This window comes from Dama dama, chromosome X (genome assembly GCF_033118175.1).
Source record: "Dama dama isolate Ldn47 chromosome X, ASM3311817v1, whole genome shotgun sequence".
NCBI lineage: Eukaryota > Metazoa > Chordata > Mammalia > Artiodactyla > Cervidae > Dama > Dama dama.
In genome coordinates, this window is record NC_083714.1 from 159,726,128 (window position 1) to 159,750,871 (window position 24,744).

Here is a 24,744-nt window from a genome sequence, read left to right on the forward strand (position 1 = left end):
GGAAAAAGCACAACTATGCAGAGAGTGAAAAGATCAGTGGTTGCAGGGGCTCGGGTGGGTCGCAATGAACAGGTGGAGCACAGAGGATTTTTTTTTTTTTTTTCAGGCAGTGAAACTAAACTCTGTATACTATTATTATGAATTTATGTGGTCATACATTTGTCCAAACCCTTAGAATGCACAATGAGGAGTGAACCGTGGAGTGAACTATAGACTCTGGGAGACAATGATGTTTCACTGTAGGTTCATCACATGTAACAAATGAGCCACTGGTGGGGGTGTTGATGGTGGAGAAGGCTGTGCGTATTGGGGAGCAGGGGAGACATATGAGAATGTCTGTGCCTTTCTTTTAATTTTTCTGTGAACCTACAAATGCTCTAAAAGTGAAAACTCAATAATTTTTAATGTATTATTTAATTTGAAAACCTTACCCTTTGAAATTTCTCGGAAAACGCCTAGTTCTCTGTAGAGAATGAAATTCAGATCCCTTATCTGCTTTCGCCACTTAAAGATTTTCCTGTGTGATGCATGGGAATAGCTTAAGTAGATTTTTAAATTGTAGTTTGAAGTCCTGCCTAGCTATTGTACAAGGAGGAAAGACCACTGAATTCTAGGTCATCTATTCTGTTAGGAAAACATAACCTGCCTTCCCAGATGCTGGGTGCTTATAAATCTGCAGATATGACATTTTTTTTCTTGCAATTAATTTTTTTTCCCTGCAAATCGAGGTCTTGTCTTGGGGTTATTGCTCCTTCTCTTACAGCCGATTTAATTCATCATGTTTTGTCAAGTGATCTCTCATTAAAACAGGCTATCTTTTGAACTTCATATTAAAATAACTCAGTATCATGATGAATGGGCTAGAATACCATATGAGCCAGGGTATTATGGACTATGAGATGCTCTGTTTTAATTTGATTAATTACCCTACACTCTCTAATGAATAACACATAAATTAGCACAGCGAAGAAGCATATATCACAAGAAAACCACGCGACAGGAATCTGACTTAGTAAAGTCAAGTAGAATGGGAAAACCATGTATTACGGCTGGTCATTGTTTTTTCCTGCTTAGATTTTCCCCACTACAAATGAACCTCAGCTAAACCAGTCCTGAATCTTCCATCCCATGTGTGTGTTTATCAAGGTGGTAGATTTTGCTTTAGTAGTAAAATAAGTACTTCTAGGATTTGTTGTATCCCCAAACGGGATACTAAAACTATTTTGTAGGAATGCAAACAGTTTTCATTTACGGGGTATTATATATTTTTTCAAGTAACATTTTTTAAATGGTTGTGGTGATAATAGAGAGCATCATCAACTCAATGGACATGAGTTTGAGCAAACTCCAGGAGGAGCCTGGAGTGCTACAGTCCATGGGGTCCAAAAGAATCAGACACGCCTGAGCAACTGAACAACCACAATCGGGTGATAACAGCAATAGAAGAGAATCCAGTTCATGTTGTCTAACGATATATTGTCTCTGGTTGCTGTTAACGCTTATGAGTAACTAGCTTGACAATTTTGAATTAATCCTTAACCTCTGCTGCTCAGCATGCTAGAATCCAGGCCATCATGTGCCTCGCAGGAACTTTTTGCTATGAACCACGGATCGCCCTATCGAGCTTCACAGCTGCCAAGCATCTATTTTGAAGAAGAGCAGGGAACTTGAGGGTGCCTTTAGAGTTGGCTATGCTTTCCCCCCTCACTGTCATCCCCATCAACACATAACATCTTCCTGGAGTTGTTGACTCTATGGAGACCGAGGTAACGCTGAGACAGAGGGCAGGGCAGAGGGGCCTGGACCGCGCTGGGGGTCATTGCCCTGGGCAATCCACGCTTCCCCGAGGGAGATCAGCCCAAAGGCTGAGAAGCAGAACTGGACTTGGACTGGTGGAAAATGATGCATGCACACATGTGCATCCAGTGATTAATTTGTTAGTTGATAAAGGGGATTGTCTTTCTCGGTACCTGGATCCCTAGGAGATACCTGAGGAGCTAAATGAAGTGCTCGGAAGACTCTATGGTAACGTGGAGAGGGAGACGGAGCCAACATTTGAAGTGCTGGTTCCGCGTGGTTCTTTGAGGTCCCGGGTAGCCTGGTAGGACGGACTGTCCTTCTACTTTTACAACAAGGTCATCGAGCTTCAGTGAGGATGGCAATCATCGGGAGCCTTGTTAAAACACATTTCGTGGCACCCACCCTCCGAACACCTGATTCTGTGGGCCTGGGGTGAGACTCAAGACTGACGTGTCTAACAGGCTTCCAAGTGTGGCCAATGCTGCTGGTCCCGAGATCCCACTTTGAGAACCACTTCTGTGGTGTTATGTATGCCCTAGGGCTTCTCTCTGCTGTCTTTCTCTGCCTGGTGACTTGTGCCAACTTCAAAGTATTGACACATTCCATTCTCTGCCTCCCTGCCCCTATGTTCTTGTTCTGACCGACCTTCATTCTAGGTTGTTGTTGTTTAATCACTAGTTTGTGTCCAACTCTTTCCAACCACAGACTGTAGCCCGCCGGGCTCCTCTGTCCATGGGATTTCCCAAGCAAGAATGCTAGAGTGGGTTGCCATTTCCTTCTCCAGGGGATCTTCCTGACCCCGGGATTGAACCTGTGTCTCCTGCATTGAGAGGTGGGTTCTTCACCACTGAACCACTTGGGAAGCTCTGGTCCCGAGTTCTAGCCAAGTAATCTGGGAAGTGACATGTTTGTCTGAATTCTGGGGGCTGCTTCCAGCAAGTAAATCAAAAGTTAATCCAATCCAATCAAACCCCGTGGAGGTCATGGGGATATCTATTGTAGACAGCTGGCCAGAAGTACAGGTACCAACTTGGACTTGCAGCTGGTGTTTAAAGCCAAGGAGGGATTGTTGGGGGCCTCCCAGGTAGTGCTAGTGATGAAGAACTTGCCTGCCAATGCAGGAGACCTAAGAGAAAAAGGTTTGATCCCTGGGTCGGGAAGGTCGCCTGGAGGAGGACATGGAAACCCACTCCAGTATAGTTGCCTGAGAATCCCATGGACAGACGAAACCTGGCGGGCTGTGGTCCGTAAGGTCAGTAAGAGTGGGAACATGACTGAGGTGACTTGGCACACCACAGGGATTGTCGGAACCTCTGATCTGTAGTTGGCGGGTCTGAAGCTCTGATGGTAGCCTGGGCTTGCTGTTGGCATCTGAAGGTGGGGTAGGGGCAGTCCAATGGGATTGAGCCCTTAGCCCATGGGTTCTGAGCTGTCTCGGGGTAGTGTCAGAGTCAAGTCACCCTGTTGGGGCAAGAGAATTGCTTGGTGGTGTGGGAAAACCACCATCTCTCCCACCCCCTGGCAGCATGCATGTTGGACTTGGGTCCAGGAACCCCAAAGAAATAGTGTTTGCTGATATGAGACTTTTATGTTCCCCCAAATGGGGCTACGACTTATGGATTTCATTTTAGCGCCGCTCTGCCCTGAAGCAGTGTTCTGATTCTAAGCTTTTCGCAGACCACGTGCCTTTAGAAGGACTCCAGAGAGCCACGTGATGTAGCAGTTCATAACACTGACCTTATTCCCAAGCAGTGTAAAATCGTTTTCTTTATCATTACATCAGAACTTATTGAGGGCTCTCAGAATTCTGACTTCTCCACAGTCCATCAATCATGTGAGCCAGGCAGGACTCCAGAACTTTCTGTGAATGTCTCCTACATTATTAAGAGTCATTTCTTGCGCTGAGAGCTCTCCTATAAGTGGATTTGCATCAGTTTTTATTTTTGTTTTATTTTTTTGGCCGTACTGGTAACAAAGATTTACTGGAACAATGTTTCTTCCTTGATGCACGTGGGCTTTCTCTAGTTGCGGCCAGCAGAGCTTCTCATTGCAGTGGCTTCTCGTGTTACTGACCACAGGCTCCAGGGCACACGTGGGCTTCCAGTAGTTGTGATTCCAGACTCGATAGAGTACAGATTCAATGGTTGTGGCACACGGGCTTAGGTGCCCCGTGACCTGTGGAATCTTCTCAGATCGGGGATGGAACCCGTGTCTCCTGCAGTGGGAGTGGATTCTTTACCACCGAGCCACCAGGGAAGCCTGAGAGATTTGCATGTTGACACCTAGACACGACCATTTGCACATTTCCCCTGAAGTAGGAAATGGCAACCCGCTGCAGTATTCTTGCCCGCAAAATTCCACACTCTGCACTGAGGTTCACACTCACTGGAGAAGGAAGTGGCAAACCCAACTCCAGTATTCTTGCCTGGAGAATCCCATGGACAGAGGAGCCTGGCGGGCTACCGTCCACGGGGTTGCAAAGAGTTGGACCTGAGTTAGCGCCGAAACAACAGTTAGACTTGCTAGTTTATTAGAGGATAAAATGTTAGCAGGCAGAAGCTCTGAAAGTTAATAACCTCTCACCCCTCTGCTCTCGAGTGGATTTGAGAGTTTTGAGTTGGATTGCGGGGTTGGAAAAGCCGATGAGACTGGCTTACATGTTAACTGGGGCCCTGTAACCTCTTTCCCTTGGAAAGTTCCCTGTATTATAAGACAATGACGTGTCATTCACAGTTTACATGCGTCTTGCGTTTCAGCAAGAAGAGGGATTGCATGACCCTCCAAGGGTCTTCTCTGACTTGTAATTCTGCTGGTAGTGTCTGACTCAGAATCCTGCAATTTCTGAACATTTCGAGTGGGTGTTTGGAGTCATGGTGGGGGTTCCTTTCCTTGTCCTGTTTGTGGTTAGAGCACAGGCTTGGTGCTAGTATCGGATAGATCTTAACACTTTGAAGAGAGAGATGCCCACTGACGCAGATGCTCCACACAGAAGGTCACTGTTAGTGATTATCAAAAATAATTCTATTTGTTTATTTATTGGCCGTGCCGGGTCTACATTGCTGCATGGGCTTTTTTCTCTGGTTGCGGAGAGCTGGGGTTCCTCTCTAGTCACGGTGTGTGAGCTTCTCTTTGCGGTGGCTTCTCATCGCAGTGGTGCACGGGGCTCTATACCATCCAGACTTGAGCAGTTGCAGCAGAAAGGCCCGGTAGTTTCCGCCCCCAGAGTCTCTAGAGCACACCCTCAATACTTGTGGTACACGGACTTAGCTGTTCAGGGGCATGCGGGGTCTTCCCGACCCAGGGGATGAACCCGGGTCTCCTGTACTGACAAGCAGGTTCTTAACCACCAGGGAAGCCATCAGATGCAAAAACTTCAGACCCACAAGCTCATTGCACAAGCGGCAGAAATGCCCCAAACCTACACCTCTGCATAGGACTTTCAAGAGACAGGAAATGAAAGATTAAAAAAAAAAAAAAAAAGAGAAAGCCTGAAAAGAAGTCAAATGTGAAAAAAGTGTTAGTTGCTCAGTCGTGTCTGACTCTTTGCGACCCCATGGACTGTAGCCTGCCAGGCTCCTCTGTCCATGGAATTCTCCAGGCAAGAATACTGGTGTGCATAGCCATGCCCTTCTCCAGGGGATCTTCCCGACCCAGGGATTGAACCCGGGTCTCCTGCATTGCAGGCAGACACTTTACCATCTGACCCACCAGGGAAGCCCGCCTGGTAGTAATTTTGAAGGAGGTCTCAGAGAGCCCTGGAATCCCACTTGACTTACCTTACAAACTATGCAGAGTCAGCATTCTAAGAGCCCTCAGCTAGCTTTGAAATAGTTTAAAAAAAATTGGTTTTCAATTGCTTACAGATCAGAGCAGCTTTTGTACACTACCCTTCCCAGGCAGGACAAGATTAAATCCCGTTGTAGCTCAGAAATCTACTGAAGTCACTGCTCTAGTAGCCGACTACGTCACTTTAGTTTTTGCTGGGAGGTCTCCTAATTTTCTGTTTTGTTCACCTATGAAACAGCCTGCAATAAAAACATAAGAGCAACAATAATTAAGGAAAGAAAAGACCTAAGAGGACTTCTAGATATTACTACTCCTCTAATGCTGCCTAGAGTGTATTTTTGTTATTGTTGTTCAGTCGCTCAGTGGTATCTGACTCTTTGTGACCCCATGGATCTGCAGCACACCAGGCTTCCCTATCCTTCACCATCTCCCGGAGCTTATTCAAACTCACGTCCATCGAGTCGACGATGCCATCCAACTATTTCATCTCCTGACCCCAATTTTTAGCGAGCTGCGAATACGTACATCACTGTTTTTCCAGAGAATGGTAGTAAAAGATGTAATTAACAGTTGCGTAAAGTTATGTTTCTAAATTGCGGTTCCACGTTGCTCTTGCATTTTTTTTTTTCTCCTTTGATCATGGTTTGAATTTTCCACAGAAACTTTGGCGTGTTTTCTTAAGCAATATTTCCACTGTTCCTTTCAGTTCCTGGGTACGCAGGCTGACGCAAAAGTACAGATGAACACAGCTGCCGGTAATGAGTCTAAACACATCGAAACAACAATACATTCTTGGGTGAATACGCTCAAGACACCACGATCCTCTTAGTTTCAGGAAAAATATGCTAACCTCCAGTGAAATTGCAGTGTCCCCTAAACTAGCTTGGTTCATTGAGGAAGAGCTTTGCTGGAACTTAAAGTGGGGAGATGTGTCTTTGGGCGGAAGTGGTGACCTCCTCACCTCCTATTTTGTGTGAACTCACGTTCCTCTTCCACACTGAAGCGGCTACCCCTACACACTGCTCTTAGGTCTTCCCGACACAGGTTAATTCCTTCAGCAACGTCACCTCTTCCGAGAAATACACCTCAGATCTACTTACTTTTGTTGAAACCGTGGCATTGGAGAAAACTCTTGAGAGTCCCTTGGACTGCAGGGAGATCCAACCAGTCCATCCTAAAGGAAATCAACCTTGAATATTCACTGGGAGGACAGATGCTGAAGCTGAAACTCCAGTACTTTGGCCACCTGATGCGAAGAGCTGACTCGTTAGAAAAGACCCTGATGCTGGGAAAGATTGAGGGCAGGAGGAGAAGGGGACGACAGAGGATGAGATGGTTGGATGGCATCACCGACTCAATGGGCATGAGTCCAGGAGTTGGTGATGGACAGAGAAGCCTGGCATGCTGCGGTCCATGGGGTCGCAAAGAGTCAGACACGACTGAGCGACTGAACTGAACTGAACTGTAGTCCCCTTCTCCACTTGCCTTCAGTCTTTCCCAGCATCAGGGTCTTTTCCAATAGGTCCATTATTCGCATCAGGTGGCCAAAGGATTCGAGCTTCAGTTTCAGCATCAGTCCTTCCAATGAATATTCAAGACTAATTTCCTTTAGGATTGACTTGTTTGATCTCCTTGTGTCTAAGGGAATCACAAGAGTCTTCTCCAACAACACAGTTCAAAAGCATCACTTCTTCAGCGCTCAGCTTTATAGTCCACCTCTCACATCCATACATGACCACTAGAAAAACCATAGCCTTGACTAGACGGACCTTTGACGGCAGAGTAATGTCTCTGCTTTTTAATATGCTGTCTAGGTTCATCATAGCTTTTCTTCCAAGGAGCAAAGCGTCTTTTAATTTCATGGCTGCCCTCACCATCTGCAGTGATTTTGGAGCCCAAGAAAATAAAGTCTATCTTTAATATTAAATTTCGAAGGGGTTTTTAACTTCTCACATTTATGCCCTGGGACCTGATATGCCATTTACCGCAGACTTTTGGGATCTTTCCTGTCTTTCTTCCCTGTTTCTTCTGCTTCCTCACCTATAGCCCCTTTTCATCTCCTCTTCCCAGTCTCATCTCTCCCAGCAACACTGAGACCCACACAGGTGATTCAGACTGAAGTTAGGGCCACTTTGAAGTAAGGGTTAGAAACACAGGTGTGTTTCCCACCTTGGAAAGAAGCCTTCCAGCACCTTGAAGTCGATGGTTGTTCCTACCCGATGAATGCCGCATCTCTGCCTTTCCAGCCTGGACACTCTATTCCATAGGTGTCTGTTTACTTTCTTGACAAGCAGGTATGGCGGTGGGGGAGAAATTCCTGGAACTGGGAGGATCCACACAATTTACAAGCGAAGCAAGAGCTTGAGAGTGATGTCTGAGCACGCCTGCTTTCACAGTCTGTGTTCATCACTGTTCCTTGTCTCCGCTGTGAAGGAGGAGGTGGGAAGAGGATGAGGTTTATACAGACGTTTCTTTATTTTTTTTAGGTTTCCCAGGAACAATGCTGTCATTGTTTCATTTATGTAGATGCTCTGTTGCTCACGCTTCCCTTACTTTGTAATACGAGTCATTAACTCAATTCTTGTTATTACCTTTAATGCTCCCTCTCAACCTACCTCAGGTTGGATTTCTTTCCACACGAGTCACTTATTCCATCTTGAAATCTTCCAGGGCTTAATGTGATTTTCGTGGAGAGTGCACGATTTATCAGAATTTTCTTCTGAGAATGTACATTTGAATACCAAATGTGGTTTACATATCTGCAGTCACAGCTGTGGCAAGGATGAATTCAGAATTAAAACATCTTCTTGGAGGAGATTAAAATCAGAAGACTGTTCCTTGGGATGTGCTAACAGAAGCCGGTACCTCCAATTCCGTAATTCCATGGTGGCTCCCCTCATTCCATCGGGGAGAGTGAGCAATAAAAGTTGCATGCAGTCCTTTCCCCAAGATGGAATTTGTAAGCAAATTCCTTGTTAAAATTCATAGCAAAGTGCTAATAAAAGGAATGCTTTCCCATATGGCATTGTCTAACGCTTGCTGTTCTATTAATTTTCTTTAGATGACTTTATTTACATCTATAAAAAGATTGTTAGCACGATTATTTCTTAAATAATTTACACTTGATTTTGTATACAAGCCTTTGTTCAGTTTTTCATATTCTCATGCTGAATCTCTTGGATTCCGAATCTCTTCTCTATAGGAAGCAAACTAGTGAAGCCATTTCCCGAAATCTCTACCTAATGAAGATGAACAATTTGTTCAGCTCTATCTCTTTATTTCCTTCTTTTCAGTTCCTCATGCCTTAATGATTAAAGTGTAACTTCATTTATGACTCCCTATTCCATTCATTTATCTATTCAGCCAGCAATCTTTAAGATCATGAGGGACCCAGTGGTAAGGGGGAAATACAGACACATTCTGTATTTGAGGAAGTCACAGACGGGGGCGGGGTGGTGGTGGTGATGATCATTAAGGAAAAACAATACAAATACACTTATACTTGACCACCACCTAGAGTGCTTTGGAACAGACGTGCGGGGAGGCCCAGGGCATGTACTGCTGGGGAGGTGTCCTCATCAGGGAGGGCTTCCTGGAAGAAGTGGTGTGGAAGTCACCTTGGCGAGCCGACAAGTCCCAGATGGGAGAGCAGCCCTTACAGAGGTTCTCATTCCTGGACAAGCTGCCAGGTGTCAGGAAGTGAAGCAGAGAATGTGGCCAGACCCTGGGTTCCAGTGGTGGGGGCCACAGGGGAGGGCTGGGCATCTGACGGAGTAGGTTTGTGTTTTCCTGTAGAATTCAGTTCACTGTGAGATGTTTGTCAAATGTAGAGGGAAATTTATGGGGAGGGGTTAATGAAAAGGTTGCTTATTTACTGAGGATAATCCATAACAAAAGAGCTTATACTATAAACAACAAATATAAACACGGAGCTTTTTTTTTTTTTTCCTCTTTAAGTAGATTTTGTTTTAGAATGTCTTACCTTCACAAAGGGAGAAGGAAATGGCAACCCACTCCAGTGTTCTTGCCTGGAGAATCCCAGGGACAGAGGAGTCTGGTGGGCTGCCGTCTATGGGGTCGCACAGAGTCGGACACGACTGAAGTGACTTAGCAGCAGCAGCAGCAGCAGCTTCACAAAAAAAATTGAGCAGAAAATACCAAGAGTTCCCATACACCCCATGACCCCATATATGCACAGCCTCCCTTGTTACCAACATCCCACCCTAGTGGTGCATCTGCTATGCTAAGGAGCCTTCACTGATACACCGTCACCATGCCAGGTCCACAATTTCCATCAGGGCTCATCTTTTTGTGCATTCTGCGAGTTTTGGACAGGTGTATAATGACATGTGTCCACCATGAGAGTATCACACACAGTTGGTTCATTGCCCTGAAAACCCTCCGTATTCCACCTGTTCATCCCTCCTTGTCTGCAACCCCTGGCCCCCACTGATCCGTTTACTGTCTCCATGGTTTTGCCTTTCCTAGAACGTCACAAAGCTGGAATCATACAATGTGTAGCCTTTTCAGGTTGGCTTCTTTCACTTAGCAATATGCATTTAAGTTTCCTGAGACATATTTAGAATGCATGTACAGTTGTGATGGTCACTAGCAAGGACTCATTAAAAAAAAAAAAGTACTTCGAGGGACTTTCCTGGTGATCCAGTGGCCAAGACTCTGTGCTCCCAATGCAAGTGGCCTGAGATTGATCCCTGGTCGGGGAAGTAGTTTGCACATGGGCCATGGTTAAGAGTTTGCATGCTGCTATTAAAGATCTGCTTGCTGTAACTAAGAATGAGTGCAGCCAAATACATAAAAACAAATGTTAAAAACAGTTTTTTAAATAGTTTGAGCCATGAAAATGTCTAGTCTCAATAGAAGTCTCGTGAACGTATATTCAAATCTGCTGTTGAATATACGAGAAACTTGTGAGTGTATCGACAATACAGTGGAATATCCTTGCAACGATGAATGAAATCGAGTATTTTACTTCTTAATTCCAAGGTAATAGAAAAATGTTCCGGATTAAAAGGAAATTCCTAAATTTCAACCCATGCCTTCTTTTTAAAAACCCTCCACTTACCAGGAAAAGAAAATCTACTGAGTCACAGCTAATGGTATTGTGGTTTCAAAGGGCTGGTTTGCTAAGTTTCAGTCTGTCATGGGCTCTCTGGAACGGTTTCAGGTCGGATGTTCCGTCTTGCTGTTGGGCGCTCATTCCGTGTCACATTCCTGAAACTGCACCCTGGTTAGTCCTTATGGGATATGCCACACCATCACCTCCAAAACAAGAGGGATCTGTTCTAATTCTCTTTTTTCTCGGCAAATGACTGCATTGAGATAGCTAGTTTTCATCTGTCTTTATCCTTCCCTTGTGGGTCGTCTTTGAGTGAAGTGTTTTCTTTACTTGAAGCGTTTGAAGAATTATTATTATTTTTTTTTCTTGAAGGGAAAAATCAAAAGGCTAGAAATGAAGAGACTTTGAAAATATCATTGAAATAGTGTCTGGGTGCAGCTGACTGAACTTACATAAACTCTTTGAAAGTTGGACTGACTGGCATTCATGTTTGATCTCGTTAAACCAATAAAATACAGGATGTAATCTTTCTATAATTACCGAAGTCCCACTGTCTGGTGCTACCTGGAGGTTAAAGTGATGATTCTAGAGGCAAATGTCTTTCATGCCTAATGTACTTTGGCTCTTTACTTTTGCTGGCTTTCAGCCAGAGCGAGACTTTATTGCAGATACTGTGTTTTATTTTTTGTTGTCAAGTGGCTTAACTGGTGAAGGCTATTGTAATCAGGCTAAAAACTTCCCCCCAGGGCGGGATGTTGAAATGCTCTGGGGTTTTATATTTTTCCATTGCTTCTCTGCTCAGAGAGCATTCCAGGTAAGCTGCATAGGTGGATGGTGTGGTCTTCGTGCACACCTGGCCCAAACACAGTGGCCGGAGCTAATCGGGGGTTTACAGACATCCGCCCTGCCATTAGGCAGGGTTCTTAGACGTTCTTTGTAGAGATAAACTGTGTGGGAGATGCTGATTGATAAAACCAAAAGCGTAGGGCAGCTGCAAAATCTTGTCATGGGCGGGCTTTGGGGGGGGGGGGGGGCGGCGATTGTTTTAAAGAAAACAGGAAACTCAGAACCCCGAATGGAAATAGAGACACTTTGGGTGGGGAAGTTTGTGTGTGTGTGTGTGTGTGTGTGTGTGTTTGTGTGTAAAAATTTCTACATGGAGAAAACTCCATGAGTAAACTCAAAAGACAAATGATGTACTGGAAACCTTTTACTTAAAGCAGTAAATAACAGGCAAATTATTACTAAGTCTAATTGATACTAACAGCTGCTACAGTATCTAAGAAGAGGGTGGACTCTCCAAAATAGAAATGGTAAAATTCAGAGACCGTTCACTGCAGAGGAAATACAAATGACCAATCAAAGGCAATTAAAGCAATTGCCCTGTCATCACATTGGCCAATGTTGGAAAAATTGCTATTGCGGAGGGAAGAACTGACTCACTGGAAAAGACCCTGATGCTGGGAAAGATTGAGGGCAGGAGGAGAAGGGAACCACAGAGGATGAGATGGCTGGATGGCATCACCGACTCAATGGACATAAGTTTGAGTAAACTCCGGGAGTTGGTGATGGACAGGGAGGCCTGGCATGCTGCGGTCCATGGGGTCGCAAAGAGTCAGACACGACTGAGCGACTGAACTGAACTGAACTGAACTGAAGGGAAGATAACATGGTACTTGCCACCCCAACCCGACCCATCTCACTCTCCCAAACCCCCTCACCCTCTGAGCCTCACTAATAAGATGAAACCAGGTAGCATAGGATGCATGTTATACATGGGAGCTGGGAGTTTGAAAGTCCAGGATTACTCTCCCACTCCTCAGAACAAAAATAATGGCAAACATAGTAAAATTTATAATCACAATCGTCTTTTTTTTTTTTTTTTGCATCTAACTGTGCCAACCATTTTGCTAAACACTTTACTTGGATTATCTTGTTAATCTTCCCCAGCAAGCGATGACAACCTATCTTCTGTAATAAAAAAGTTAACGATTGTAATCGTAATAAACCTTTCATGCCTGCTTGCTGTTGCCCCCCATATTTCTTTCTGAGGACAGCTTTTCATTTTTTTATGATTAATGGGAAATTTGGCCTCAAATGAAAGCGCTTCGGTAGAGGAAATGCGTCGGTATTAAATCCCAGGAAAATGTCAATGACAGATGGGCTCCGTGACTGTCCGGAAGAGGGTGTGCAGGCCAGTGGGAACGCAGCAATGCGTGTCTCAGCCTGGGGCTGGCAGTCGTGTTAGCGTTTGCCAGTCGGCTGAAGGCACCCTTCCCTGGATTCGCCTGTTGTTGAGGTTTGACCATTTTACCTCCCAAGCGAACAGAAGGATTCTAACCAAGATGTGCCATGAACAGAGCTGCTCACAGCTCTGATCTTCTATTTTTTTTTTTTTTTAAGTGAAAAGTGTTTGTTCCAGTAATTTGTAACCTGCTCCACTTTCTGTGTGTTCACCTCTCCTATTCCCTGCTCCAGCCCCTCCACCTGATAGTCTCCGAAGCTTGCAATGTTGGGAACTCTCTGGTCCAATTCCTACTCTCCTTACGGTTTATACATCTGGAGATTTCACTCACAGCCTGCTCTCAACCTCTCTGTCTATCTCCGTCACCTTTCTTCACCATGGCCCTCGTAGCTGAGTTTCACCACTGGCTGCAGGATGTGTATATATAAAATTTGCCTTCTTGGACTCCCAGTGCTTTCACTGTTAAACAGGCAGAGGAAGCTTGTGTGGTCCATGGAACGATCATATAGGTGACTACGACAGATAACCAGAGCAAATGCATATACTGTCTCGATCATGATATTTATCGGTAGTACGCAGGTCAGTGGCATTTGACCCTGCTGGTAATATTTTTGTCAGCCCGTCGTTGGGGGCAGGGGGCAGTTGCCATGCCTGCTTCTGCAGCCCCAGGCCCCCTTGCAATTGGCCTAAGAAGCTGGTCCAGTTGCGAGTGTGAAGGTTTCAAGCGGAGAGGAGACAGGAAGCCCTGTCTCCAGGACCACATTCCCATTGAGGAGCTCAGATCAGGGAAGAGAGATCCCAGAGCAGGAGGGTGTGTGATGCATCTCTCAAGAGCAGAGGCCGAGCTGCAGAGGGCCTGCCCGTGTGTCCAGGAGAAGGAAGAGCTGGAAGGGAAGCCGGTGGAAGCCAGTCCCAGGTCAAGGATCCCAGCGCAAGGGGCAGGATGTGCTGACTTGACTCAGGGATGCAGAAGATCCTTAGACCACAGTGTCGTTTTCATTGAGTCACTCAGTCATGTCTGACTCTTTGCAACCCCATGGACTGTAGCCCCGCCAGGCTCTTCCGTCCACGGGATTTCCCACGCAAGAATACTGAATCGGGTTGCCATTCCCTTCTCCAGGGAATCTTCCTGACTTAGAGGTTGAACCCAGGTCTCCCACATTGTAGGTGGATTCTTTATCAGCTGAGCCACAAGGGAAGCCCAAGAATACTGGAGTGGGTAGCCTCTCCCTTCTCCAGGGGATCTTCCCAGCCCAGGGATCAAACCCGGGTCTCCTGTACTGGCAGGAAGATTCTTGTCCATCTGAGCCACCAGGGAAGCCCCCCTCAGACCATGACCCTGCTGAAGGAGGTGGCCAAGATCTGGCCTTGACCAAGTCTCCAAGGTTGGGAGTCCATTCGCTTTAGCCCCATGCCTCTTTGGAAGGAACCTCACCGGTTTCCATCTCTGGGGCATGAGCACAGGGCACTCAAGTTGGGGTCAGGCTGTGGTCTGCCAGACCTGGTCCTTGCAAGTCCCAGCAGGACCCAACCCCACATGGGACAGACGAGGAACACTCTTCCCAGACAGGACGACAAGGGGAGAAGTTGTCCCGATGCCCCAGACCCTGCCCCCAGTGTTGCCATAACAACATACTTCTCAGCATCTGGCCCCCGGTTCTTGTTGCTATTGTTAACGCTCTTTATGGGCCTCCCAGGCAGCTCAGTGGTAAGGAATCCGTCTGCCAGTGCTAGAGATGCAGGTTCGATCCCGGTATCTCCAGCAAGATGTCCTGGAGAAGGGAATGGTTACCCCACTCCAGTATTCGTGTCTGGGAAGTCTCATGGACAGAGGAGCCTGTCGGGCTACAGTCCCTGGGCTCGCAAAGACTCAGACATGATTGAGTGTCTGAACACAGCACACCCTGCTTATGGCCAGCACCTTGGTCTGCCTAATGCCCTTGTGAACTTTGTCACCAGCTTTTATGAAACACCGGGCTTTCCCATAATGGCCTCTTTCTTGAACACGTTATTACCAGTAATTAAACCATGTCCGCTGTCCAGCTTTGGCCCCCACCCAGTCTATTAAATTCTTATTTCTCTGATGTCAAGCCTACAAAAGACCATGCCTGACCTCAGTCCAGGCTATTCATACACAGCTCCAGCCCTTATTGTTGGACTGGTGGACATTGATAATGTAGGGAGATATCAGTGCCCAGTGAGGATGGGTGCAGCTCAGCAAGGGGGTAAGGAGGTTAATACCAGATTATCTAAAATTGTTAGGGGCATTCAGCGATTTTGGAGAGTTAAGCTTGTAAAGGAGACTCGAGTTAGTATGATGGAGATACTTAATGGGGAAAGCTTTCCTGCAGGACTGAGATCTCTTAGCCAAATGATTTTTAAATCGAAGAGGGAAATTTCTAATCCTAAACAGTTGAGATCTACCCAGTGATTTTGAGAATCCTGCATTAGGAAAATATGTTATTGTGAACGGAAGAGCAAATATCCATACAATAGAATCTGATAGTAAAAAAAAGCATGAATGAAGTATTGATGTATGTGACAGTATGGATGAAGCAAAAATACTGTTTGCTTGGTTGCTAACTAGCGTCTGACTCTTTGCGACCCCATGGACTGCAGCACGCCAGGCCTCCCTGTCCATCACCAACTCCCGGAGCTTGCTCAAACTCATGTCCATCGAGTTGATGATGCCATCCAACCATCTCATCCTCTGTCGTCCCCTTCTCCTCCTGCCTTCAGTCTTCCCCAGCATTAGGGTCTTTTCTAATGAGTCAGCTCTTTGCATCAGGTGGTCAAGGTACTGGAGCTTCAGCTTCAGCATCAGTCCTTCCATTGACTATTCAGGACGGATTTCCTTTAGGATTGACTGGTTGGATCTCCTTACTGTCCAAGGGACCCTCAAGAGCATAATGTAAAACATGATGAAGCGAAATAATCCAGACACAGAAGACTACGTATGTTCTGATTCCATTTACATGAAGGGTCCAGAGTAGGGAAATTTCTAGAGAAAGAATGTGTGTTAGTGGTTGTCAGAGTCTGAGGAAAGGGACTGCAAAATGGATAGGTTTGTGTCAGTGGTGATGAAAAAGTCCAACAATTAGTGATGATGAAAGCACTGCCTTTCTACTAAAACCAGCGAATTATACAGTTTAAATGAGTCATTTTTGTGTATGTGAATTATATATCAGTAAATTTGTAATAAGAATATTTTTGAAAAGGTATATTATTGATTCAGTGTTCTTTTGCATGCAAACAAAGGTGATACTATTCTATTCACTATGATTTTCTTAAAATTAAAAGTTTAGGCATTCAGACATAAGTAACGGGCTACTTTAATCTCATAGCCAACCTTGAACTTCAGAAAACAGGAGGTCACAGCGTCTTAATTACCAGGTGACCATTTCCGTTAGCTCTCCCAACCTATCCCTGCCTAGCACAGTCTGATGTACAGTATCATAATCCACCCAAAATTTTAGTCATGTACGATGACAAGTTTCAAAGAGAAGTTCAGAATCTAGGGATAGTAAATCGTAGTCCTACAGAACTGTAATTCAAAAGGACACATACAGCCCTATGTTCATAGTGCCACTCACTGTCTACAATAGCCAAGATATGGAAGCAATGTAAATATCCATCAACAGATGAGTGGGTAAAGAAAATTATATATACAAATAAAATACTAGTCAGCGACGGGGGTGGGGTGGGGGTGGGGGATGAGATAATGCCATTGTCAGCAACATGGATGGATGCAAAGATGATCATGCTAAGTGAAGTAAGTCAGAGAAAGGTCAATACCGTATGCTGTCGCTTACATGTAGAATCTAAAATACGACACAAATGAACTTATCTATGAAACGGAAAGGGACTCACAGACACAGAGGACAGACCGCTGGTTGTCAAGGGGGCGGGGCGGTTGAGAGGGACGAACTGGGAGTTTGGGGTTAGCAGATGGAAACACACACACACACATATATAGGATGGATAAACAAGGTTCTACCGGAGAGCACAGGAAACTTGACTCAAATCAGTTCAGTTCAGTTCAGTCGCTCACTCGTGTCCGACTCTTTGCCACCCCGTGGACTGCAGCACGCCAGGCCTCCCTGTCCGTCACCAACTCCCGGAGCTTGCTCAAACTCATGTCCATCGAGTGGGTGATGCCACCCAACCATCTCATCCTCTGTCGTCCCCTTCTCCTCCTGCCCCCAATCCTTCCCAGCGTCAGGGTCTTTTCCAGTGCGTCAGTTCTTTGCATCAGGTGGCCAAAGGATTGGAGCTTCAGCTTCGGCATCAGTCCTCACTCACTCAATATCCTCTGATAAAGCATAATGGAAAAGAATATGAAAAAGTGTGTGTATATATGTGTGTGTGTGTGTGTATGTATGTATAACAGAGTCACTTTGTACAGGAGAAATTAACACAATATTATAAATCAGCTATACTTCAATAAAATGAATGGAGTGAATGGCTTTGAATAAATCCTAATCCTGGTCTTTGGTATACATGTTGAGTGGTTTGTGCATATCCCCTCACTTAGTTATACCACTGACTACATGCAGGAGGTAATGTCCTTATGCTTTACAGATGGATAAACTGAGGGACAGACGTAGTAAGTCCCTTGTCCAGAGTCACACATCCAGGGAAGGGGGAAAGAGAGAGAGAGAGAGAGAGAGAGAGAGAGAACGTGTTTCCCATGGGATCTGACTTCCAGGCTCAAACCCTTTTTACTGATTGGTTGAAATTGAAAAGCCTCCAGGAAGACACCTCTGTGGGTCATTTTCCTGCTGGTCTGTATTTCATCACTCAGCACACCCCTGAGAGATGGCTCACACACTTTTCCTTCCCAAACAGCTTGAAATTCTTCATTATTTTATATGTGTTTGTATCATGAAGTCAAGGGTAAAACACAACTTCCATTAGAAACCCACTTTTCTGTTTCAGGAAGAGAGACATAGCAGGGTGGCAAGTTGGCCTTTCGTTAGGGCTGATATTTTAAAATTATATTAATGCACACAGATGTATGCAGTTTTCCAATAGAAAAGTATTTAATGACTCAGTGTTTCTTTTTTCGTTTTGCAGAACAATGGTTCCCTGGTTTGGTGCCAGAATCACAAGCAATGTTCAAAGGTATGTTCCCTACAACTGTATCAGCATTTTTTTTTAAATTAATTTTAGAATAAGTGTAAAGTCACGGGAAGCTGCAAAGTTAGTAGAGAGAAATCACATGTACTGTTCACCCTCTTTCCACCAATGTTTATACCTTATATATTCATAGCACAGTATCACAAGCAGAAAATCATCATTGGTACAAGGGAGGTATTAATATAGTTCTGTAAGGTTTTTATCACATGTATAGATTCCATTAATGTAGTCACTGCTGCAATCAAGATATATGTATCAGTATTTCTATATATTACCTGGTTTTTCTCTCCATTCTCTAGTTATGTTAGTCAAAAATGTTTTTAAGGAGAAAACATCTTCTGATTCCAATGGAAGACTTAATGCATTCGACTTACAGCTAAGTTATTTTGTATGTGTTTCCTTTGTGTTTCAGGAACTGCTCACTGAGTAATTCGATTCTTTCAGTAAGCAGTCTCTTTTCTATTTCTGAGTACTTCTCATTGCACACATTATTATCCTCAATCATTCACATTATTCTCACATTATTCTCAATCGTATGTTTGATAGCATAAATTTCTATTCACATTATTCTCAATCGTAAAGTTCACATTATTCTCAATCGTATGTTTGATAGCATATGTTTCTCAATCCCCAAACATCATAAGCTATAAGAATCTGTAAGTGTGTATATATGTAAGATACATGTAGGTATATGCTTCAGCTCTAGTCTGAAAGTTGGCTTTATATTCAGATAGTATAAGTGAATACAGTTGAAACCTGCTATACATACCGGAGCGCTTTGTGATCGTAGTAGAGTTTGATGAGATTCCTTTCGTGGGTGCTACTATTAGACTGAAAATTGAAGCATTCTTTTATCTTACAGTCAAATTTGTATAATCATGTGAATGTGAAGTAATTTGGTGAAAGCAAGGTGTGCTTACCTCTGACTCTCTAGATCCTGGGCAGAAATGGGACGTCTGGTTTACGATCCTCTTCTTTTTTATATAGTATCGTAAACATTGGCCCTGATAAGACATTTTCTGGTATCTTTTATGTTAATTGTTCTTCAACTAGTGTTTTGGGTAATTTGTTTATGTCATCACTGCAGAAAAAGATTTTGTGTGTGTGTGTGTAAGAATATATGGCTATGTGACTAAATTTCATAAGTCAGTTTTTTTTCCAGTTTTGTTGGTTGGGTATTACATGATGGTAATTTTTTGTGTCTGTATTATTTTTTACTTAGCACCCCTTTTATCCTTACCCCATCAAGAAATTAATTCTTTTTTGTACATTTGAAATTTGAATGGAAGAGATTCATTTGAACTGCTTTTAAAATACCCTAATTAAAGAACATTGCAACTCTGGGGAATACAGATGGTTGAACCATATTTCGTAATTGAATGATCAAGGCTGACACGAGAGACTGAATTTCACAAGAACAGAAATCAATTCCTTTTGCCTGAAAGCAAAAATGAATCAATAAGTCACGGCTAACTCCAGCAGAACCTTTGGAATATATTACAAAGCTCACATAAATTTCAGGGTTGTCTTTAGTCTGAATCCGTGGGGATGAACCTTACATGTTAATCAAAGTTTATATCCTTTGGATAGTATCATCACCGGGTACACTCGCAGATAATTAGTTTGCATATCTTTTGAGACTTTGAAGCACTGTGTAAGCTTTTCCTCTTGATCTTCTGGTTAATGAAGTGAAGGGTAAGCGATGATAACTCCATTTTATACGTGGGGAAATTCAAGCACATACATATTGGATAACGGTCCTGAAATAACTCAGCAAATCAGTTGTGGTGGTTTGTTCAGTTACTAAGTCGTGCCTGACTCTGTCATCCGATGAACGGTGGCCCGCCAGGATCCTCTTGTCCATTAGACTTCCCAGGCGAGCAAATCGATAGAGGCAACTCGAGTTAGAGATGCCGTCTCATGCGTGGCCTTGAATAAAGATCTACAACTTTTTTAAAACCGTTTTGAACAAATATTGGGACAGAAGAGTTAAAAAAAAAACACCCACCAAGTCAAAAAGTTAGGCTGATGAGATAACTAACTGTATGTTAAAAATAAAGTTTACATAATATTTTATGGAAAGTTGTTCAGTGGCTAAGTTGTGTCCAGCTCTTTGCAGTCCCATGGACTGCAGCACGCCAGGCTTCCCTGTCCTTCTCTATCTCCCCAAGTTTGCTCAAACTCATGTCCACTGAGTCAGTGATGTCATCCAACCATCTCATTCTCTGTCACCCCCTTCTCCTCCCGCCTTCAGTCTTTCCCAGCATCAGGGTCATTTCAAATGAGTCGACTCTTCGCATCAGCTGGCCAAAGCATTGGAGTTTCAGCTTCAGCATCAGTCTTTTCAATGAATATTCAGGACCTATTTCCCTTATAAATGGACTGGTTGGTTCTCCTTGCAGTCCAAGGGACCCTCAAGAGTCTTCTCCAACACCACAGTTCAAAAGCATCAGCTCTTTGGTGCTCAGAGTTCTTTATGGTCCACCTCTCACATCCATACATGACCACTGGAAAGACCATAAGACCTTTGACTCTACAGACCTTTGTTGGCAAAGGGAAGTCTCTGCTTTGTATAGAAAGTACACAGTTTCTAATTAGTTCTGATTGTGTCTGCAAAGCTTGTCACCTTCAGGATGGCTCCAGAACATGGGTTCTCCTTCCCATCTAGTTGCCCGCCTTGTCCCGTCTGCCAGCATCTCTTGCCTGGACCAGTCCATGAGAATGCTCTCTGGTCTCCCAGATTCTACTATGTGAACGTGGGTGTTGGAAAGACCCTTTACACATGTAATCTGAATCATACTGCCATTTGCCTCATGCCCTTTAGTATCTAAGCATCTCCTTCAGTGTAAAACACTATCTCATCTGCCTGTGGTCTCTCTCCTGTGTTCAACCCTCATCAATCTATCTTTTCCCTCCTCCTAGAAAGCTTATCCCAAAGGCACCCAGCTCACCACTCAGCCCCCCCCCCACCCCACTGCACCCCACGCCATTCACGTCTCAGCACAAATGCCACCTCCTCAGCCTTGCCCTCCCGTATCACCTCCCAGCCCTTTTACAGTGTCCTCGGCCATATTACACCCTCGTCACTATATATACCTATTTCTTTGTCTCTGCATGTCTGTCTCCTTCACCAGAAAAGAAGCTTCAGGCAGCCATTGATTGTATCCGCTTTGCTCATTGTGGTATCTTGAAGCCTAGAACCGTGTTTGGGTACAGAGGCGTTGCTTACCGAGTATTTCACTCTTTTTTTTTTTTTTTTTTAACTTTTTATTTTGTATTAGGGTATAGCTGATTAACAAGCAATGTTGTGATTTCAGGTGAACAGTGAAGTGTATGTGCATGCATGCACATGTATCCATTCTCCCCCAAACTCCCCTCCCATCCCGGCTGCCACGTGACATTGAGCAGAGTTCCCTGTGCTGTCCAGCAGGTCCTTGCTGGTTCTCCATGTTGAACACAGCAGTGTGTCCATGTCTATCCCAGACTCCCTGACTATCCCTTCCCCCATCCTTCCCCCTGGTGACCATCAGGTTATTACAGAGTATTGAGCAGACTTCCCTGTGCTGTCCAGCAGGTCCTTGCTGGTTCTCCATTTTAAATATACAGAGTACATGTCTATCCCAAACTCACTGACTTATCTTCTCCCTGGCAAAAAGAAAGTTTGTTTTCCAGGTCTGTTGGTCTCTTTCTGTTTTGTACGTAGTTCATTTGTATCATTTCTTTGTAGATTCCACATATATTATGTGTCATACGATATTTCTCCCTCTCCATCTGACGTAGTTTCACTTAGCATGACAATCTCGAGGCCCATGGATGTTGCTGCAGATGGCGTAATTTCATTCTTTGTAATGGCGAGTGATATTGCATGTTATGTATGTGCCACAGCTTCTATAGCCTTTCTCCTGTTGGTGTATGTTTGAGTTGTTTCCATGTCTTTGCTGTTGTGAATACTGCTGCGGTGAAGACTGGGGTGCATGTACCCTCTTGGGTCATGTTTTTCTCTGGATCTATGCCCAGGAGTGGGATTTCAGGGTCATGTGCGTATGCTAAATTGTTTCAGTCGTGTCTGACTGTTTGTGACCTCAGGGACTGTAGCCCACCAGCCTACTCTGTTCATGGGATTTTCCAGGCAAGAATACTGGAGTGGGTTGCCATTTCATTTCTCCAGGGGGGCAGGGCCATAGTTCTATTTTTAGTTTTTTAAGGAACCCCCACACTGTTCTCCATAGTGGCTGTACCAAGTTACATCCCCAGCAACAGTGCAGGAGGGTTCCCTTCTCCCCACACCTTCTCCATCATTTATTGTTGGTGGATATTTTCTATGATAGCCATTCTGGCTGGTGCTCATTAAGTGTTTGTGAATGATCCATGAATGAAATGTATACATTACATTTTCTGCCTCCTCCAAAGTACATCCTTACTGTACTACCTTCAGGTAATATAATCCATTTTGTACCTGAGTAATGTAGCATGATCATTTACTTAGTTTAGTTCAATCGTTCAGTCTTGTCTGACTCTTTGCGACCTTATGGACTGCAGCATGCCAGGCTTCCCTGTCCATCACCAACTCCTGGAGCTTGCTCAAACTCATGTCCATTGAGTCGGTGATGCCATCCAACCATCTCATCATCCTCTGTCGTCCCCTTCTCCTCCTGCCTTCAATGTTTCCCAGCATTAGACTCCTTACCAATGAGTCAGATGTTCACATCAGATGGCCAAAGTATTAGAGTTTCAGCTTCAGCATCAGTCCTTCCAGTGAATATTCAGGACTGACTTCCTTTAGGATTGACTGATTTGAACTCCTTGCAGTCTGAGGGACTCTCAAGAGTCTTCTCCAACACCACAGTTCAAAAGCACCAATTCTTTGATGCTCAGCCTTCTTTATTGTCCAAGTCTCACATCCATACATGACCATAGCTTTGAGTGTACGGACCTTTTGTCAGCAAAGTAATGTCTCTGCTTTTTAATATGCTCTCTAGGTTTGTCATAGCTTCTCTTCCAAGGAGTAAGCGTCTTTTAATTTCATAGCTGCAGTCACCATCTGCAGTAATTTTGGAGCTCAAGAAAATAAATAATGTCATGGTTTCCATTGTTTCCCCATCTATTTGCCATGAAGTGGTGGGACTGGATTCCATGATCTTTGTTTTATGAATGTTGAGCTTTAAGCCAGCTTTCTCACTCTCTTTCACTGTCATCAAGAGGCTCTTTAGTTCCTCTTTTCTTTCTGCCGTAAGGGTGGTGTCATCTGCATATCTGAGGTTATTGATATTTCTCTCTGCAGTCATGATTCCAGCTTGTGCTTCATCCAGCCCGTCATTTCGCTTGATGTACTCTACCTGTAAGTTAAATAACCAGGGTGACGTTACACAGCCTTGACGTACTCCTTTCCCAATTTGGAACCAGTCCATTGTTCCAGTCTGCTTCTAACTGTTGCTTCTTGACCTGCATACAGATTTCTCAGGAGGCAGGCAATTAATTATTTCCTAATTAATAATAAATAAAGATCATTCATTATTAATTAGGGAAATCTTCCTCCTGTAATGAAGTCAGGGTTCATTAGCATCTTTCAGCTCCTTCGTGAGTTGGAACAGTGATTTACTGTCCAGCATAGCTTGAGGCCAGTGGTTACCCAGCTGGAGCAATTTTGCTCCCCGGGGGATATTTGGCAATGGCGGGAGACTTTTTTGGTGGTCACTACTGGTGGTGGGAAGCTACTGGCATCTAATGGGTGGAGGTCAGGGATGCTGACAAACCGCGACACACAGGACTCCCTCATGGTGAAGAGTTTCTTGACTTCAGTCTCAGCAGTGCCAAGAGAGGTTCAGAAGCCCTGGTCTGTGCATTTTGCAAAGTCTTAAAAAGAATTAAGGAGAAGGCAGGAGGAGAAGGGGATGACAGAGGACGAGATGGTTGGATGACATCACTGACTCAATGGACATGAGTTTGAGCAAGCTCTGGGAGATGGTGATGGACAGGGAAGCCTGGTGTGCTGCAGTCCATGGGGTCCCAAAGAGTAGGACATGACTGAGCGACTGAACAACAGCCAAAAACATTGAAGAACACAGTTGTATTCTCAGTAGTTTTACTTTATAACTTGGAGGGAAAATAAACACATGATTTACTGAACATGTGGTATGCACCAAGCACCTTTTCAGGGGCTCATTATAATGTTAGGCATTCTGATTCTCATCATATACAGTTTCTGTAGAAGGCCTAATAGTAAATATTTTCATCTTTGTGGCCCTTCAGGTCGCAGTAGCAACTCCTCATGTGGCCATTGTAGCCTGAAAAAGAAGTGATAGATAGTAGACAAACAAAGGTAAGTGGCTGTTTTCCAATGAAACGTTATATGCGGACACGGAAATTGGAATCTCATAGAACTCCCGTGTCATGAAATTTTATTTTCCCCAGCCACATTTAAAAAAGTAAGGACAATTCTGTGCTCACCAGCTGTACAAAAACAGGTGTTGAGCTGGGTTTGCCCACTTGCCGTAGTTTGCCAGCCTCTCTTGTCTGCCAAGGCGCTCCATGAGCAAAAGCAAGCAAAAACAAAACAGTAATGTCGTATTTTTCTCCCAATACAAAGACATATGTTGATGTATTGAAACTAATGAACGGACCGTTTTTAACATCATGTGTAGAACATTGTTAATCAGCTTTTGAGGCTTCGTTGACTGAATGAATGGGAAACAATAGG

The 24,744-nt window shown here is 44.3% G+C and overlaps 1 protein-coding gene across 1 annotated transcript in view; it reads left to right on the forward strand.

The window, feature by feature from the left end:
* Positions 1–24,744, forward strand: part of ANOS1 (anosmin 1) — a 201,784-nt gene that overhangs the window by 21,927 nt on the left and 155,113 nt on the right. Inside the window, exon 2 of the mRNA XM_061137060.1 lies at positions 17,985–18,032. Within this exon, the coding sequence (XP_060993043.1) occupies positions 17,985–18,032 (48 nt within the window). The remainder of the gene's footprint in view (positions 1–17,984; positions 18,033–24,744) is intronic.